Below are 21208 nucleotides of genomic sequence, written 5' to 3'. Positions count from 1 at the left end.
GATATTTGTTTAGTTCAGTGTAAGATCGGATTATATATTTCACCAAGTGAGCACCAAAAGGTATATTTCAAGAGAGTGGAATATGAACTTTTGGTGTTCACAAGATGAAATATATTTTGATCTTACACTAAACTAAACAAATTTTCTTTGCAAAGAAACGTTTTAAAAAGACATTTAACCTAATACTAAATGAAAAGAGCGCCAAATAATAATACAATGTGACGTCATTTACGACGTCACGTCATTAAGTTGGTTTGATGTACTGTGCACGCTGGTATTTCACTGAAACAACGTAAGAGGCTTAAATTGAAAACAGTGAAATAATCAAATTGATAGTTTCACTGTTTAAAACAATGAACTTATCAGTTTTTTTTATATCACTAATAAATTTCTATAAATCACCGAAAAGCATGTAATAAATACATGATATCCCCCATTAACCATATCTGAATGCACTCTCATAAACTGGAAAACAAAAATATACAAACGCTTGTACTGTTCTCCAAAAATCATTATAGATTGACATATAATCTTTTGGAACATGTTGCCTATAATTATGTTTTTTTTTCAGGGAGTAACATTTATAAATACATCACAAATTAAGACAAGAGGGCCATGATGGCCCTAGATCGCTCACCTGACTTATCAAACTCATCCAAACAATTACCTAGACAAGCATTCTGACCAAGTCTCATGACAGGTGAGTCAAAAATATGACCACTACAGTGTTAACAAGGATTATCCATATTTGAGCAGTGCGACCTAGTTTTTTACCCAGGTGACACATATTCAAACTTGACCTAGAAATCATCAAAAGAAACTTTCAGACCCAATTTCCAGGATAATTGGATCAAAACAGTAGCAACTAACAAGTGTTAACAAGATTTTTCTATTTTTAGCTCCGGTGACCTAGTTTCACATGTGATTTCGAACTCATCCAAGCAATTACCTAGACAAGCATCCTGACCAAGTTTGATGATAATTGAGTCGAAAATGTGACCACTAGAATGTTCACAAGGTTTTTCCATATTTGGGCGGTGTGACCTAGTTTTTCATCCAAGATGACCCATGTTCAATCTTGACTTAGAAATCATCAAAACAAACTTTCAGACCAATTAACAGAATATTTGGATCACAACAGTAGCCACTAGAGTGTTAATAAGATTTTTCTATTTTTAGCTCCTGTGACCTAGTTTTTCATCCGAGATGACCCATGTTTGATTTATTCCCAGCAATGACCAAGACAAGTTTCCTGACCAAATTTGATGACAATTGAGTCAAAATTGTGACCACTAGAGTGTTAACAAGGTTTTTCTATTTTTAGTTCCGATACCTAGTTTTTCATCTGAGATGACCCATGTTCGAACTCATCCGAGCTATCACCTAGACAAGCATCTTGATCAAGTTTGATGATGATTCATGCAAAAATGTGACAGCTAGAGTGTTAACAAGGTTTTTCTATTTTTAGCTCCGGTGACCTACTTTTTCATCCGAGATGACCCATGTTCGAACTCATCCGAGCTATCACCTAGACAAACATCCTGACCAAGTTTGATGATGATTGAGGCAAAATTGTGACCTATAAAGTGTTAACATGGTTTTTCTATTTTTAGCTCCGGTGACCTAGTTTTTCATCCGAGATGACCCATGTTCGAACTCATCCGAGCTTTTACCTCGACAAGCATCTTGACCAAGTTTGATGATGACTGATGCAAAAATGTGACCGCTAGAGTGTTAACAAGATTTTTCAATTTTTAGCTCTGGTGACCTACTTTTTCATCTGAGATGACCCATGTTCGAACTCATCCGAGCTATCACCTAGACAAGCATCTTGACCAAGTTTGATGATGATTGATGCAAAAATTTGACCGCTAGAGTGTTAACAAGGTTTTTCTATTTTTAGCTCTGGTGACCTACTTTTTCATCGAGATGACCCATGTTGGAAATCTCATCTGAGCTATCAACTAGATAAGCATCCTGACCAAGTTTGATGATGATTGATGCAAAAATGTGACAGCTAGAGTGTTCACAAGGTTTTTCTATTTTTAGCTCAGGAGACCTACATTTTCATCCGAGATGACCCATGTTCGAACTCATCTGAGCTATCACCTAGACAAACATCCTGACCAAGTTTGATGATGATTGAGGCAAAATTGTGACCTCTAGAGTGTTAACAAGGTTTTTCTATTTTAAGCTCTTGTGACCTAGTTTCTCATCTGAGATGACCCATGTTCGAACTCATCTGAGCTATCAACTAGATAAGCATCCTGACCAAGTTTGATGATGATTGAGGCAAAAATGCGACCGCTAGAGTGTTAACAACTAAATGTGAACGGACGATGGACGGACGGACGACGGACAATCATCGATCCTAAAAGCTCAACCTGAGCATGTTCAGGTGAGCTAAAAATGTTTGCTTCGTGAAAACTGGAATACATGAAAACTCAAAAACAATTTCAAGCAGTGTAAAACAGTTTCAGTAATCAAACAAAGAGACATCAGCTAGCTTACATGTGCTAATTGATCAGTTTAAGTTTAAAAACACTTACTTGTTAGCACTCATAATATCTCCTAACTTTGAAAAATGTGTATTATTTGCTGTACATGTCTGAAATGGGAAAAAGAAGTGATTTTCACAAAACAATATTGCATACAGCTACTGCAAAATAAAAGCAAACAAAAGAAAACAAGCTGTGTTCATCAAATAGGAATGACCCTATCTAAAATCTGTCAATAAATAACAAACAAAGTTATATATTTGTAAATTTCTTAAATATTGAAAATTTGAAGTTGAAAATCAAGTCATTTAAATGTTCAGGTTATATTTCAATAAGTCAAAATTAAACTTTTGTCCAGTGGTTAGTTGTAACAGATCCAAGTATTAACTCTCTTACAAAAACTCTTATACAAACTTTACCATGTTACAATGCACTGAAGTAATACTGGTTGATGTTACAATGCTAAATTGAAATCTCTACTAATTATTTGTCCAGCTATTTTTTCTAGCATGTCTTTTCAGGTTATGTTTTAATTCACACAGTGACATGTAGAAAGTGACAAGGGTCCATGGTTATAAAGATATTTTCTGAGCATCCATAAATGCTTGGGAACTTTACTAAATGTGGCCTCCTTTTTAATAGGGTAAAACTTCTTTTTTTTAAGTGGTCAGTCAAGGAAATCCAATGATTGTTAAATATTGGAGTCATATTCACACAGGTGAAATATCAAGATCTTGTGGTTTGATCAATTTTAAAGTATACTCACTCTAATTTGTGCTATAAGGTCTTGTTGTAGTTTCTCAAACACTTCTTCCCTGTCACCAGACAGCTCACATTCCTCTTTAGACACCATTACAAAACTTGGATTGTCTTCATCAGAATCCAGTGATGGTGGTACCTAAAATAAATATCTTTTTTATTTTTTGTAACCTGCTGGAACCAAATGAGATTAGCCTTTGTCACCAGTAGAGGGCTAGACCACCATCCACATCCATGTAGTGTAACCATCCAAGCTCTATACTGTTACCTAACTAACTTCAAACTTTCATCTTGATATCCCCAAAAATTGATGATAAATAGAAGCTGGACAAGTAAGAAATTCATGAGGTTATGGGTCAAATGTAGCAACAAAAACAACTTGTCCATGTAATCAGAACATGGTAACCACATTGCTAAGTATTGGCTGCTTAACTTTACCATTTAGTGAACAGTACTGTTCTATATATAAATTCAGTAGGACCAAGAAAATAAAATTCTCTTTTTAACAAGAGCTTTAATATCCAATATCTGATAGTGTAGCAAAAACAAGTCTTTGAAACCTTGCCAGTAAATAGGTTCAACAGTATGTAAAAAATAAACATGAAAACTTGCAAATACAAAAAGGGGTAAGTAAATGTTACAAGAGCTGTCGGTAGGACAGCAACGCTCGACTATTCTTAGTGCTTGATAGTAAAAAAAAAGCTTGATAGAGTTACCTCCTCCTCTCTACAGGTTGGGGTCATGTTGGTGAACAAGTGTGCAAAGTTTCAAAGCCATATGTCAATGGACTTTGAAAATATTTGAACTATTACAAAAACTTTAACGTAAATTCTAAGTCGAAAAAGGGGCATAATTCTGTCAAAATGCTTGATAGAGTTACCTCCACCTGTTTACAGGTTGGGATCATGATGGTGAACAAGTGTGCAAAGTTTCAAAGCCATATGTCAATGGACTTTGAAAATATTTGAACTATTACAAAAACTTTAACGTAAATTCTAAGTCGAAAAAGGGGCATAATTCTGTCAAAATGCTTGATAGAGTTACCTCCACCTGTTTCCAGGTTGGGGTCATGATGGTGAACAAGTGTGCAAAGTTTCAAAGCCATATGTCTATGGACTTTGAAAATATTTGAACTATTACAAAAACTTTAACGTAATTTCTAAGTCGAAAAAGGGGCATAATTCTGTCAAAATGCTTGATAGAGTTACCTCCTCCTGTTTACAGGTTGGGGTCATGATGTTGAACAAGTGTGCAAAGTTTCAAAGCCATGATGTCAATGGACTTTGAAAATATTTGAACTATTACAAAAACTTTAACGTAAATTCTAAGTCGAAAAAGGGGCATTATTCTGTCAAAATGCTTGATAGAGTTACCTCCTCCTGTCTACAGGTTGGGGTCATGATGGTGAACAAGTGTGCAAAGTTTCAAAGCCATATGTCAATGGACTTTGAAAATATTTGAACTATTACAAAAACTTTAACGTAAATTCTAAGTCGAAAAAAGGGGCATAATTCTGTCAAAATGCTTGATAGAGTTACCTCCACCTGTTTCCAGGTTGGGGTCATGATGGTGAACAAGTGTGCAAAGTTTCAAAGCCATATGTCAATGGACTTTGAAAATATTTGAACTATTACAAAAACTTTAACGTAAATTCTAAGTCGAAAAAGGGGCATAATTCTGTCAAAATGCTTGATAGAGTTACCTCCTCCTGTCTACAGGTTGGGGTCATGATGGTGAACAAGTGTGCAAAGTTTCAAAGCCATATGTCTATGGACTTTGAAAATATTTGAACTATTACAAAAACTTTAACAAAAGTGGTTACGCCGACGCCGACGCTCGGGTGACTGCAATAGCTCTACTTATTCTTATCGAATAGTCGAGCTAAAAATCAATGGCATAGATATGTACTCTTGCCTGGAGATGGTCGTGAAAGTCATGAACAAGTGTTCTAAGTTTCAAAGCAACATTTCAAAGGGTTCAGTATATGATATATAGTGGTTAACAAAAACAACATAACTTTCAAGGTACCTTGCTGACATGGACACAAAAAAACTGACACCCAGTTGTTAATAAAATGTCTCACTAAATATATTTATATAAAATCAAGCTAAAAACGGAGAGAAAACAATGCAAGGGACCTTGTAGCTTATTAAAGTGAATGTTAAGTCCATATTTTGAATCACAGTTCAATTCACTTGTAAGTCTGCAATACCTTCTTGCAACAGTTCAGTATTACCTTATTGAGGTGAAACTTGCATAAAGGGCAAAGTGAGTAATCAGTTAAGTACTCTACACTTAAGCACAGACACATGGGGTGTAGAGCTGAAAGCCGTTTTGAAAAAATTTCATATTTCAACGTCTATAAATAAGTATTATATTCAGTTTTTTTATATGATCAGTGCATGTGCTGGGATTGACAAATATGCATTTTATTTGGATTTTAAAGGCGTTTTGAGCTCCCCACCCCAAGTGTCTGTGCACTTAAGTATAAAGGTGCAATAATTGCAACAGCAATTTGTTTAATTTTTTTTCACATAAAATATTTTAAACAAATAATAATGACATGAATTCTGACTCATTCCTGAATAAAATAAATAAGATATCACCAACCTGTGTAAGATCTACTGGTAGGCCACTCTCTGAGGCATCAATCATAGGTTCAAAACCCTGAAAAATAAAAAAATATGCATTTATTATTCTTAACAATTGACCTTCTGAATTTGTGAAAAGGATTTGAACCCTGCTTTGAATTCCAAACACTCGTGCAACATTTCAGTGTTTTCAAAAGTCAAAATCCAAAAATTGAGGTATCAAACATTATATAGCCAGGCCAGACTACAGTGTTGCATGCTGGCCTGGCTCTATACTGTCAGACAACTTTTGGTACCAGCAGGCTAAAGGTGTTACAGCATGTTATAAGACCATGTCCTGAGCAATTTGAATACAAAAAGCTTACAAGATTGTATGGTAAGAGTTTCAATATTTAATTCCATTACTACAGGATTCAATGCACAATGTTTTTAATTCAGTGACAATCATACAGAACAACAGATAACAGTTTTAAATAAGTCCACCATTCTTAACTTATCACATGATTAATTATTCACGAAGTGTAAACTTATCAAATTGACAGTTCATACAAATAAACTGTCAATATTCAGTGTGTCAACTTATAAAATCAAACCACTAAAAACGCCTGAATTTGACAAACCATGGCCTGTTGCTAAAATGCTGGTTAAAAGCACTATCTTTGAGAAAAAATAACATAAGAATATGAAATAGTTGTAATAACACACCTTTGCCATTCTAAGATATTGTTTGGCTAATGCTATATCATTGTTCTTCTTTGCATTAATGGCGGCCATTTTGTATTCCTGCATCCTCTCCTTCAAAAACTGCGTCTGCTGATCAGCTCTCAGTGACATTGTACGCTTCATAACTGAAATCATTGTAAAATACAAGTTTTATTGGTGTTTAATAAAGTTCTGAAAAATTACTGGCCAGGATATTTTTTGACGTGAATAACTCAGATGTTTCAGATGTTTGGTAAATGAAAAAGAGTTTGAAACACAAGTATTACATGGGTTTAATAACTCAAAATATTTTACTGGCTTTTCAAAAAAAGAGAGAAAAAAAATTCTGTTATTTTTGATGAAAGAGTACATTTATTTTATTTGATTACATTAAGGCAGTTGTATTATTACCCAGAAATAATAATATAATTCATCAATTTTAAAGTTTAGGCTGTTCCATTAATTTACATAAAGTATCCCTACTGGAATATCAAATTGCATATTCTTGCTAGGTATTTCACATTATATTCAACCTCTAGGATGTAGTTCCAGATAAAATCAGATTGTCAAGAAGATGAAAGAAATAAAAGAAAATGTGAAAACTGAACTTATGCTGTTAATGAGATACTTTTTTGCATCATGTGTAAGTTAATTGCATAGTTGAAAAGAGCATTTAAGTCACTCCAAGCACTTAAAAGCCTGTGAGGCTATAATTACAGACTTATACAATAAGATTATAAACCAGGCTAGCATAAAAATATGTGCAAGTCTATACTATTGACTGATCAATTTTAGGCCAGGCCCACCTAAACATCTGTACAGGAGAAGATTGAGCATGTGTGCAGTATTAACTGTTGACTGATCAATTCAAGCCAGGCCAGTCTTAAGATCTGTACAGTATGTACTTTGGCTGCCCAATTTCAGGCCAGGCCAGCTTTAACAGCTATACACTGGCTGCCCAATTTCAGGCCAGGCCAACTTTAACAGCTATACACTGGCTGCCTAATTTCAGGCCAGGCCAGCTTTAACAGCTATACACTGGCTGCTCGATTTCAAGTCAGGCCAGCCTGAATATATCTGTACAGTCTGAACTTTTGGCTGCCCATTTCCAAGCATGGCCAACCTGAACATCTGTACTTTGGCATCTGAATTTCAAGCCAGGCCAGCTTGACCATATGTAGTCTCTACTGATAAATTTCAATATTTTCAAACTGAAATCCCTAAATGTCCATACCAAGAATTCAACAAGATATGTGTTAAAATACTATGAGTTGCTATTAATTCTTTTCTAGCTATGATAATGTCATATGGTTTGTGATGAAGTTAAACACACACTTCAATTATGACTTTCAAATGAAAAAATAAAGCCAGAGTGTCCCTGTCCAAGAAATGCTGTACAACATTGCAACATTTCAAAATAAAACCTTTTACATCACCTTCATTAACTACTTATTTCCCTTACATAGAAGTTGCATGGTTGGTAAGTTGCATAGTTTGTAAATTTTAACACAAGATACACAGAAATCAATAGATAAGAAAGTTTCTACACGGCAAAATGTATGGGTAGAATAATACAGATAATTAGTTTAAATATATTTGATTTAGCATAATTGTGAGAAAAGCTTAAAGCTAATCAGATACACCATCCACGCCACTTCCTAGAACTAACACCAGTACTGGTGTCACATAAGGAAATGTGGTTGTAGCCCCAGTTTGGCACAAACCTATGATCCTACAACCACAGTTGGGCTCGAACCTATGATCTGTGGGTTGATAGGTGCTTCACTCAAACAAAAAGGCCTCCTCTACATTTACAAGTACTTGTTCCATCATATTTTAATAAATCTGATTATTCTGTTACATAAGTTTTTCTGTATCTGAATACATATCCTGTATTTGCACAATACACAAAATAAAATGCAAACATGTAAAACATTAACACATGTGACGACTGACACACAACATAAAGAAAGAGAAATATGACACGTGTACAATACTTACACCTTTGCTTCTGAGAGACTGTATCACACAATAACAGTATTTCTTTATGAATTTTAAACATTGTAAATACATCTAAATGGTACAGATATGTGTAAGGTGTTTTTTCTCATGTGAAACAAATTTAATCTTCAGTAATACATGTACTTTGAATCATGTACATTGTTAAATAGATTAAGCTTACATTTACAAAGCAAAATATTAATAAATGTCCATGATTTGATTGTTTATTGTTTTCAAACTTCAGTTATAGATGTGAAAGTTTTTATATATGAGTTATATATTTTTTGATAAAATGATATAATGTTCTTTAGCTATTTGTTGTAAAAAAGATTTTGACTTTTTTCCCATGACAGATTACCTTTCTGACTACCATGGGCATGTTTCCCAGGTGAAACATCACTATGAGCTGCAGCCTGTGGCTGTGGTGACCTTTGTGGCTGTGGTGACCTCTGTGGCTGTGGTGACCTTTGACCTGCCTGAGGTGACCCTTGTTGACCCCTGCCTGCAGGAGCCTGTAATGAATTGTTGCTGGAGCTGGGAGAAGGGGCTGGCTTGGGGTGCTGAGCTGGAGCTCCTGCCGGACCAGTAGGAATTGGAGCATACCCTAAAATAGAAGTTCTAAACTATACTCATACCAATACACCATAAAACATATTATTATTCTGTATCAACATTGTAAAGGTTATACGGCCACTTTCCAGCTTTACGTGTGAAGAAGGCCTGAGTAGAACCACCAACCTTCCATCAGCTGGTTTGATAGCTTCTTCACACAAAATAATGCAAAATCCTTGGCAGGATTCATGTCCCACTGTTTGTTTCTTTTTACGCCTTTTTCCCAACAGTATTTCAGTCATATAGGCGGGTAGTTTTCTAACCATTGTTCCTGGAGAGTTACACCAGTACTAGACTACCTTCCTCCGTGCTAAACTACCAAAGCATCTCCGGCGGATCGAACCCACGCCAGAGAGGTAACTGGATTAGAAGTCATCGACTTTAACCCCTCGACCACGGAGGCTGTTATGTCCCACTAACAATTCCTATCATTTCATATCAGTTTATCTGCATAGAAAGAAAAAAGAGAAAAACTCTTAATATAGTAAAATGTAAAAGAAATATCTCAGGAATGATCTGATGTGCATTTATATTCTAATCGTATCTTGAAATTTACCTCTATGAAAATGTTTCATGAAACAAGAACTGTCTTAAATGCATGTGATGTGATTGCCATTGTACAGAATTTTTTTTTACTTTACTTATTCACATCTGCACTCTCTTGTTTTATACACAGAAAAAACTTAACATCATTGATTTAGAAAATGAATAATGAATAAAATAATTAAACAAACAAGAGGGCCATGATGGCCCTGAAGTTGCTCACCTGTATATAGGCCCCTGAAGCGGGGCCAGTTTAAACTCCAGGGCTTTTATTTGAACAAAGTTGGTAGACACCCATTAGAAGATGTTTCATGCTAAACATCTAAGGTCTAGCTGGTCAAGTTATTTCTTTACACATTTAGTTAAAAACAGTGACACACCTGGGGCAGGGCCAGTTTTGACCCAAGGGCTTTTATTTGAACAATCTTTGTAGACACTTACTAGAAAATGTTTCCTGCTTAATATCTAAACACTAGCTATTCGGGTTTTTTCAAAGAAGATTTTTAAGTTTTTGCTATACACATTTTAAGAAAATCAATGTCCCCCGGGGCGGGGCCAATTTTGACCCCAGGGCTTTTATTTGAACAAACTTTGTAGACACTCACTAGAAGATGCTTCGTGCTTAATATCTAAACTCTAGCTATTTGAGTTTTTTCAAAGAAGATTTTTTAAGTTTTTGTTATACACATATAAGGAAAATGAATGACCCCCGGGGCGGGGCCAATTTTGACCCCAGGGCTTTTATTTGAACAAACTTGGTAGACACTCACTAGAAGATGTTTCATGCTTAGTATCTAAACTCTAGCTATTTGTTTTTTTTTTCAAAGAAGATTTTTTAAGTTTTTGCTATACACATATAAGAGAAATCAATGACCCCTGGGGCGGGGCCAATTTTGACCCCTGGGCATTTATTTGAACAAACTTGGTAGACACCCATCAGAAGATGTTTCATGCTAAATATCTAAGCTCTAGCTTATTGGGTTCTTTAAAAGAAGATTTTTTAAGTTTTTACTATATGCATATAGGGAAAATCAATGACCCCCTGGGGCTGGGCCAATTTTGACCCCAGGGCTTTTATTTGAACAAACTTGGTAGACACTCACTAGAAGATGTTTCATGCCAAATATCTAAGCTCTAGCTCTTTGGGTTTTTTAGAAGAAGATATTTAAAGTTTTTTCTTTTGGTTGTCATGGCAACCAGAGTTCTGCATGGAATTAAATTCTTTGAACAATTTTCAAAGGTGACCACCAGGAACATTCCTGTGAAGGTTGGATGAAATTGGCTGGGTGGTTTATGAGGAGATGTCATTTAAAGTAAAAGTTTACGGACGATGGACAACGGACGGCCGGACGAAAAGCGATCACAAAAGCTCACCCTGTCACTTTGTGACAGGTGAGCTAAAAACACTGTTCTAATAAAATGTCCAAACCTGGAGGCGTGGGTAATTCATCAAAATCGACTGGTTTTCCTGCTTTATGTGCTTTAATAGCATCTTGATATTGCTGAAATAATATAGGTTTATGAGATAACAATAAAGGGTATGAAATATGAAGATTTATTGAAACCTCATAAATGTAACTAATGTACTTTCAGCAGTTGTACCTCATGATGTTCCACAAGAAATCAATATTGGATCAGATCTTATCAATTTAGACTTGTTTAATTTCTTGGGCAAAAAAAATCTATATTAAATACATCTTGTACTCCATTTCATTTTCCAAGTCCAAAAATCCATATCAATTTGACAAAATTCATATTGTATTTTGTCAAGTCTTGTTTCATTTTCTGATTCCAAAAAATATATATCATGCTCCAAAGAACAAAGTTTGGTCAAGAATTTAAGATTTGGTTGTCTTAAATAAAGAAGTCATTATGCATTGTTGAATACAATACTGATTCTATTGAACTTGTACACAGCTGCAAAATGTTTATTGGACTTGGCTAGTGCCTAGCTCACTTTACGTTTGACAGCTGTACACTCACTCAAAAGAATTCATTACTGTTCTCATTTGTTAAGATTTATTAAAGAAAATACCATTAGATTCAAATAAATCTTATTTTACTGTGCTATCAAGAAAAGCAATGCATATACAATGTTATCAGAATCATCGTTTCCTTGATTGGTAATAATCCATGTTATGAACTTACTTTAGCAATTCTGGCCATTCTCCTCATTTTACTATTGTTTCCCTCTTCTTTAGCCTGTTGTTCAGCATTCTTGTATTTATCTAATCTTTGAACCAGAGCATCCATTGTTGTCTTAGGGGCACTGGGAGCATCAAATATCTTCCGTTCATCTACAATATAATTTATCCTATTACAATACAATTTATCCTATTACAAATACAATTTATCCTATTACAATACAATTTATCCTATTACAATACAATTTATCCTATTACAATACAGTTTACCCTATTACAATAAAATGTACCCTATTACAATACAATTTATCCTATTACAATAAAAATTTTCCTATTACAATACAATTTATCCTATTACAATACAATTTATCCATACCCTATTACAATACAATTTACCCTACTACAATACATTTATCCCATTACAATACAATTTATTCTATTACAATACATTTTATCCTATTACAATACAATTTATCCTGTTACAATAAAAATTTTCCTATTACAATACAATTTATCCACACCCTATTACAATACAATTTACCCTATTACAATACAATTTATCCTATTACAATACAATTTATCCTATTACAATACAATTTATCCTATTACAATACAATTTATTCTATTACAATACAATTTACCCTATTACAATACAATTTATCCTATTACAATACAATTTATCCTATTACAATACAATTTATCCACACCCTATTACAATACAATTTACCCTATTACAATACAATTTATCCTATTACAATACAATTTATCCTATTACAATACAATTTATCCTTTTACAATACAATTTATCCTATCACAATACAATTTACCCTATTACAATAAAATGTACCCTATTACAATACAATTTATCCTATTACAATACAATTTATCCTATAACATTACAATTTATCCTAGTACAATAAAAATTTTCCTATTACAATACAATTTATCTTATTACAATACAATTTATCCTATTACAATACAATTTATCCTATTACAATACAATTTTTCCTATTACAATACAATTTTTCCTATTACAATACAATTTATCCTATTACAATACAATTTTTCCTATTACAATACAATTTATCCTATAACATTTTAATTTATCCTATTACAATAAAAAAATTCCTATTACAATACAATTTATCCTATTACAATACAATTTATCCTATTACAATACAATTTATCCATACCCTATTACAATACAATTTACCCTACTATAATACATTTATCCTATTACAATACAATTTACCCTATTACAATACAATTTATCCTATTACAATACAATTTATCCTATTACAATACAATTTATCCTATTACAATACATTTTATCCTATTACAATACAATTTATCCTGTTACAATAAAATTTTTCCTATTACAATACAATTTATCCATACCCTATTACAATACAATTTACCCTATTACAATACAATTTACCCAATTACAATACAATTTATCCTATAACAATACAATTTATCCTATTACAATACAATTTACCCTTTTACAATACAATTTATCCTGTTACAATACAATTTATCCTATTACAATACAATTTACCCTTTTACAATACAATTTATCCTATTACAATACAATTTATCCTATTACAATACAATTTATCCTATTACAATACAATTTATCCTATTACAATACAATTTACCCTATTACAATACAATTTATCATATTACAATACAATTTATCCTATTACAATACAATTTATCCTATTACAATACAATAAAACAAACAAACAAATTATACAACTACTTAATATTTAAAATGATTATCGGTAACTGAAAAAAAAGTGTTGCTATTTTAAGAAATGCTGTAAGTTACAGTATAATCTGACAGGTTACCCCCTAAGGTCACTCAAGTTCACACAAGCTTTGGCTGTGAAGTGTAAAAAAAAAGATGTTTATTTCGTCATCAGAATATTTGACAGGGTGATTAACCAATCAGGGAAACATTGTGCATGACTTTTTTCATGTCGGCAAGTGTCTTTGATGTATGCTGTCTACACAGAGGCATACAAGGGGCAATAAAATTCGTCAATATACAGTGGCAAAGGGACATTTGGTGCAAAGTAGGAACAATTAAATGGATAATGCACAGTATTAGACGTCAGAAGTAAGAAGAATATTGCATATCAAATTTTTGAGCAGCCATTTAAAAAATATTTTGCCTGCAATTAATATTAGTTAGAAAGTTACCATGTAGGCATAAATTTTAATTATTGGTTAAGTACTGAATCATAAACGAACCACTTGTCATAAAATATGATTTAAGTTTTATTACTAGGGAAATTCAATTAACTACAAACTTTTTAACAGTTATTTAGGTCAATGTTTACTTATTTTCCCAAGGCCCATACTTTGGTAAAAATGGCCCATCATTTTCAGACCAAGTGGGCCCAGGGCCCAGTTCTTTCAAATTCTTGGCAGATCTCTGGTGAATACAATTTATCCTATTACAATACAATTTACCCTATTACAATACAATTTACCCTACTACAATACATTTATCCCATTACAATACAATTTATCCTATTACAATACATTTTATCCTATTACAATACAATTTATCCTGTTACAATAAAATTTATCCTATTACAATACAATTTATCCGTACCCTATTACAATACAATTTACCCTATTACAATACAATTTATCATATTACAATACAATTTATCCTATAACAATACAATTTTTCCTATTACAATACAATTTTTCCTATTACAATACAATTTATCCTATTACAATAAAATTTATCCTATTACAATACAATTTATCCATACCCTATTACAATACAATTTACCGTACTACAATACATTTATCCTATTACAATACAATTTATCCTATTACAATACATTTTATCCTATTACAATACAATTTATCCTGTTACAATAAAAATTTTCATATTACAATACAATTTACCCTATTACAATACAATTTATCAATACAATTTATCATATTACAATACAATTTATCATATTACAATACAATTTATCCTATTACAATACAATTTACACTTTTACAATACAATTTATCCTATTACAATACAATTTACCCTATTACAATACAATTTATCCTATAAGAAACAAGGTTAAAACTGGGCAATAAGTGAGTATGTTCAAACTTTACTGTCTAAACCACCATAACATCAATCAAATTTGGAAAGGTGTGTTTTGTCACAGTGAGTAGTATGACTCAACTTCATATTACTGTTTTAATTTGATACACTGATCAAACCATTACCATACTGACTTAATTCTCTGACCATTACGTTACAGTGATATTAAGATATCTTAGAATTATCCTTTTAATGAGTGCCAACAAAGAAGATTTTAGTATCATTACAAACTATATCCTGAGATAGTAGTACCAAGCAAAAAAGATTTTGAAACCATCTAATCAAGGAAAATTATAGTACCATTCAGAACTACAGTATTCCTAGAAATGTTCGCGGATACAATATTTCGCGTTTTTCACAACGTCGGCATTTTCGCGGAGACAAACTTTCGCGGATTGTAGTTACTGCGAATTCCGCGAATATTAAGTCGCTACGGCCTAAATTACAGCTTTTTAAGGCTACGGTATAAACCTACATGTACATGTATTTGATTTTCCATTTATGAATGTCACATAAATAATTCAACAATTCATGCAATTCATGATTGACCTTAAAATCTATAAACTAGAACAAGTGTATTACTCAAAGGTAGCAGGTAATTTCCCGGGTTTTTTTTTCCCGGTCCAGACGTCTGGATTTATATAACGGTTATGTTGTGCTACTTTAACAGTATTTGACTGTACATCGCTTTCATTATAACAACAAAACAGCTATTTATCAATGTAGCTATTGTACTTTAAACAATGGATTACTACTATCCAAGTCATTTAATGTACATAAACTGAAAATGCTTTGTAATGGCTGTGACTAGCAAATATGAAACGTGAATAAGGGTGATAATTACTAATAATTGACATTTTTTCATGTTTTTGTTTTGTTTTGTTATGTGCATTATATGTATATTGAAATGTAAATATGGATTACAAGCTAAAACATGTGGTGGTTTAGTAAGGAGATGAACTTTTGAATTACATAATTCTTTACACGTTTCTATAGCACTATTTGGTTGAAGCTAGAAATGTTCGAAGATTTGTTATAAGTGACATATTTGCGGCTATAAAGATTCGCTTAATCATGCCTACCGCGAAAAGCGCTAACTTAAAATGCGCGAAATCTTTTCTAGGAATACAGTATACCTGACATAGTACCAACCAAGGAAGATTCATGCACCATTTCTTATGATACTTTTGACATGATCCAGTGATCATGGCTTAATGTTTACACTAAGCTTCTGTTGAAATGTTTAACAGTTGATTATTTCACTTATCTAGAAACACAGTAACATTTACCTTCTTCAGAAGGAAGTGGTGGTACATGTGCCGGTGCTGCCGGCTCATCTCTCCCACGCTGCATAGACTCATGCTGGACCCGAGACCCTGACGGACCTGCTACAGCTTCTGCATGGGACTTGGGTGTTGAACCTAGTTAATAAGTTAAATGTTGGCATTCATTTTTGTTCATACATTTTTGTTCATAAATTTTTTATTTTACCATTTTATCATTTTTGATAATGAAATTTAAAGTAATTGTTTGACAGTATATGTATAATTTAGGTTTAATATGTTTTCAAGTCTTTACCTGGTTCCTGTTTCAAACATAGCAGTCATTTTTTTTTCTACACATATTATCACTAATATCAGCAACAAGCAATACTATTTGTTAAAAGAACAATATCTCTCCACCACCAATATGTCAATCACATAAGATATGGCCTTAATTATATGACCAAAACAAGAGGGCCATGATGGCCCTGAGGTTGCTCACCTGCATATAGCCACCCCCCCCGGGCCAATTTTTACCCAAGAGCTTTGATTTGTTTATTTGAACAGACTTGGTAGACACCCATAAGAAGATGTTTCATGCTAAACATCTAAGTTCTAGCTCATTGGGTTTTTTAAAAGAAGATTTTTTAAGTTTTTACTATACACATATAGTTAAAAACAATGACACCCCTGGGGCAGGGCCAGTTTTGACCCCCGGGCTTTTATTTGAACAAACTTTGTAGATATTTACTAAAAGATGTTTCATGCTTAATATCTAAACTCTAGCTATTTGGGTTTTTTCAAAGAAGATTTTTAAGTTTTTGCTATACACAAAAAAGGAAAATCAATGACCCCCGGGGCAGGGCCAATTTTGACCCGGGACTTTTATTTGAACAAACTTTTTAGACACTGATTAGAAGATGTTTCATGCCTAATATCTAAACTCAGCTATATGGGTTTTTTTCAAAGAAGATTTTTAAGTTTTTGCTATACACATATAAGGAAAATCAATGACCCCTGGGGCGGGGCCAATTTTGACCCCAGGGCTTTTACTAAATATCTTAGCTCTAGCTCTTTGGGTTCTTTAAAAGAAGATTTTTAAGTTTTTACTATCTGCATATAGGGAAAATCAATGACCCCCTGGGGCGGGGCCAATTTTGACCCCAGTATTTTTACTTGAACAAACTTGGTAGACACTCACAAGAAGATGTTTCATGCCAAATATCTTAGCTCTAGCTCTTTGGGTTCTTTAAAAGAAGATTTTTTAAGTTTTTACTATATGCATATAGGGAAAATCTATGACCCCCTGGGGCGGGGCCAATTTTGACCCCAGGGCTTTTATTTGAACAAACTTGGTAGACACTCACAAGAAGATGTTTCATGCCAAATATCTTAGCTCTAGCTCTTTGGGTTCTTTAAAAGAAGATTTTTTAAGTTTTTACTATATGCATATAGGGAAAATCAATGACCCCCTGGGGCGGGGCCAATTTTGACCCCAGGGCTTTTATTTGAACAAACTTGGTAGACACTCACTAGAAGATGTTTCATGCCAAATATCTAAGCTCTAGCTCTTAGGGTTGTTTAAAAGAAGATATTTAAAGATTTTACTTTCGGTTGCCATGGCAACCAGAGTTCTGCATGGAATTAAATTCTTTGAACAATTTTTAAAGGTGACCACCAAAGGAACATTCCTGTGAAGTTTGGATGAAATTGGCTCAGTGGTTTATGAGGAGATGTCATTTAAAGCAAAAGTTTACGGACGCCGACCGGACGCCGGACAAAAAGCGATCACAAAAGCTCACCCTGTCACTTTGTGACAGGTGAGCTAAAAACCCAACTACTTTATATAGCACTATAACAAACATATTAAAAAAAAATTGCTACAATTTATTCAAAGTTAAATCAGGGACAGCAAAATTGTCTGCATTGCCAAGGTTGTCCTACAGCCAGTAAGGGTTTTCCAGAATTTACTTTACATATACCATACAGATAGGTAAATAAAAGAAATGCTTCAAATAAAATGGAAAGTACATGTAAGTCAAAAACAGATTTTGCCACCCAGGTTTTATGGGATTTATCACCATAGAGCCCTTTCTTAAAAGACGTAACAATTCTTTTAAAATATATTCTATTTATAAATAAATAGAAACATTACCAGCTTGACCCGGGGGTGGAGGCATCTGTGACAAATCAACAGGTTGACCAGCCTCTAAAGCATGTATTACATTGTCAAATTGCTGAAATATAAACATGAAACATATTTTCTTCTTAATATATGTACCAGTCAATAGTTATATCACACAACAATCACCCAGGAAAAGCAGGGACTTTTAACTGTTGGATGATTGATCCCAAACAAAGGGTTGTTTAGCAGGCATATTCATTTTATTTATTCCACTGCACTGTGATTTGGACTTATTGGCTGCTGCTACAGCACCACAACAAAACCACCACACTGACCCAATAGTATGGTAACAGATGGGCTCCTTTCCCCTTTTATACCCTGCACTTCCATAGATATAATGACTAATAACAATTTAATGTACATATAAAAACAATTTTATGATATCACATCACAATCTCATTTTGTTTCTTTAATTATTTAATGAGAAGAAAACAAGTATACATGTACACTGAACAGACCGAGGTGCCACAAACATCCTCAGTAAGATAGGGAATCATTTCAGAGACATCTGTTTAACTTTACATAATTATTATTAATATCTATATATCTATACAAAAGGCAAAGGGACTATTATTTTCCATTCATATACCACTTCTACAACACACCTGTACAAGCCAAACTTTCTTTGATATATAGCAAACATATACATTTCAATCAATTTGTTTGTGTATCACTATCTACATGTATAGAACAAACATAAACATAGCTTCCCGAAGTTTTCAGGTGTTTTCTAAAAGAGGTTTTATTGTATTCAAATAAAGCAGCCTTACTTTTGATATTTTGACAAAGTTTCTAGCTGTAGTCATGTCACCACTATGTTTGGCTGCCAGAGCGGCCTTCTTGTACTGGTCACGTCTATCTACCAGCATTCTGTGCTCTGATGATTCTTCTACAATATATCATAATATATTATCATAATGTACTTTAAGTCAGGCCAGTATAATTAGTTTGTGCAGCCTACCTACATTCCCACTATTATTGTAATATAAGTTTCCAATTGGCCACTTGGAGTTATTCTTACTGTTAATTCAAGTGTACCATGTGATTAAAAATAAATTTTGTACTGTTACATAGGCCCACTATGCAATTTTCCATGCAAGAAATGTAACCTCTAGCCTTTGTAAATTCAGAGAAAAATATTTTTCAAGTTTTTACTATATACATATAAGTAAAACCTATCAACCCAGAGGCAGGGCTAATTTTTACACTAGGGGCAAAACTGGACAACTTTGGTAGAGGACCTTTAGATGATATTATATACCAAATATCAAAGCTCTAAGCCTTGCATCTTCAGACAAGAAGATTTTTAAGTTTTTACTATATGTACATAGTGAAAATCAATGACCCCTGGGCAGGGCCAATTTTGACCCCATGGTTATAATTTGAACAATTTATGTAGAGGTCCACTACACAAAGTTTCATGCAAAATATCTAACCTCTAGGCTCTAGCATTTGTCAATTCAGATAAGATGATTTTTTAAGTTTTTACTATATACATATGAATGTACACAGGTGAATTGCTATATGCAACCTCATCGCAGATGCTGCGGTGGCATAACAATTTTAGATTTACCTTATTACATCTACCTTAGTTACCAAAATGATATTTAGTTCCTGTTACATTAGTTATTTCATTTCTTACCTTGAGAAGATGGCCCTGAGGTACTGGGCTGCTGGGTTTGGACAGGGGGAGCTGGGGCTGCCTTCCTTGGTGCTGGTGCAGGTTTAGGAGCATCTTCTTGTATCGTCGGCTGGAACGTAGGTACAGGGTTCAGAGCTGGTGGTTGGGGCTGGGCACGTTTTTGTGCTGAGATGGCAACTTGTGGAGGAATATCACCTTCATCAACTGGTTTACCCTGCCTTGCTTTCTTCAGCAAGTCTTGGATAGTCTGTAATTGAAATCTGATTATTCAAAATGTATTACAATAAAACTATATATGACTCTGTAGGCATAATCAGTTTGTCTGACTTTTCAACAGATATCCTATTACAAGCCACAGAGAAAAAAAAACAACAGATTTTATAAGTTATGTAATGTCATATTACAGGTCAGACTTTTCTCAATATTGCCACAGAAAATGTAATCCGCATTGGTATGCAACCTGTCATTGTAAAAAAATTTGAAGAGTCTATACAAAACACGGGTTTGATTGTACCTTTAATCCTCTATCAGCACGTCTTTGTTTGGAAGTATCACCAGAAGATTTAGCTGCATCTAAAGCATCCTTGTAATTCTGAAGCCTGTCCTCTAACACAGCTACCAGCCCACTACCACCACCCGAGGAGGACGGTGTACTGGCTGGCTCATCTGTTTCTTCATCTGACCCACCACCTTCAAGGTCTTGTAATTCATTCTATAAAAATATTAAGGGGAGATCATCCAGAAATTACAGTTTTTGTAACCTAAGGTATGTTGTGTTAGGGTCCAATGCTCATAAAAAGAACATGTTATGGTCAAGGTTTAAGTTTCTCTGCAGAAAGACAAACAGACAGGACAAAAATGAAAAAACAATTCCCTTAATTTTTGTTTACAATACAAGGACAATATAAAACAGACCTAGAATTCTGCAGGTGATGCTAATGTAAGGATAAGCTCCCTTAAAATATTAAAGTTCAAATATCAAAATAGGTAAAAAATAACTGTTATAATGAGTGTACCAGTAATTCAGGATCTTCTGTATCCGACAAATCTTCATCATCTAGATCTTTCATACTGTCTGCAATCATCCTATCAAAGTCCATAGGATTTACTGGACCTAAATATATTAACAATAACATGACCATATA

General features: G+C 33.6%; 1 protein-coding gene across 3 annotated transcripts in view; it reads right to left on the bottom strand.

Moving 5' to 3' along the window:
* LOC132760321 (coiled-coil and C2 domain-containing protein 1-like) overlaps positions 1–21208 on the bottom strand; it is a 38645-nt gene that overhangs the window by 16757 nt on the left and 680 nt on the right. For 2 of the 3 annotated variants that reach the window (XM_060752271.1, XM_060752273.1), the window contains exons 2-15: positions 21080–21177; positions 20578–20775; positions 20064–20310; positions 19192–19310; positions 18392–18473; positions 16264–16395; positions 11855–12003; positions 11136–11208; positions 8910–9155; positions 8552–8569; positions 6554–6696; positions 5868–5924; positions 3265–3396; positions 2550–2608 (exon numbers count right to left, since the gene is read on the bottom strand). In XM_060752271.1, coding sequence (XP_060608254.1) covers positions 2550–2608; positions 3265–3396; positions 5868–5924; positions 6554–6696; positions 8552–8569; positions 8910–9155; positions 11136–11208; positions 11855–12003; positions 16264–16395; positions 18392–18473; positions 19192–19310; positions 20064–20310; positions 20578–20775; positions 21080–21177 — 1753 coding nt within the window. The remainder of the gene's footprint in view (positions 1–2549; positions 2609–3264; positions 3397–5867; positions 5925–6553; positions 6697–8551; positions 8570–8909; positions 9156–11135; positions 11209–11854; positions 12004–16263; positions 16396–18391; positions 18474–19191; positions 19311–20063; positions 20311–20577; positions 20776–21079; positions 21178–21208) is intronic. The other variant, XM_060752272.1, reaches the window with a different exon arrangement.

This window comes from Ruditapes philippinarum, unplaced genomic scaffold, assembly GCF_026571515.1.
Source record: "Ruditapes philippinarum isolate M1 unplaced genomic scaffold, ASM2657151v2 ctg32_1_1_1_1, whole genome shotgun sequence".
Classification (NCBI taxonomy): Eukaryota; Metazoa; Mollusca; class Bivalvia; order Venerida; family Veneridae; genus Ruditapes; species Ruditapes philippinarum.
Note: the sequence above shows the minus strand (reverse complement) of the source record. Positions and strands in the feature narration are given on the sequence as shown.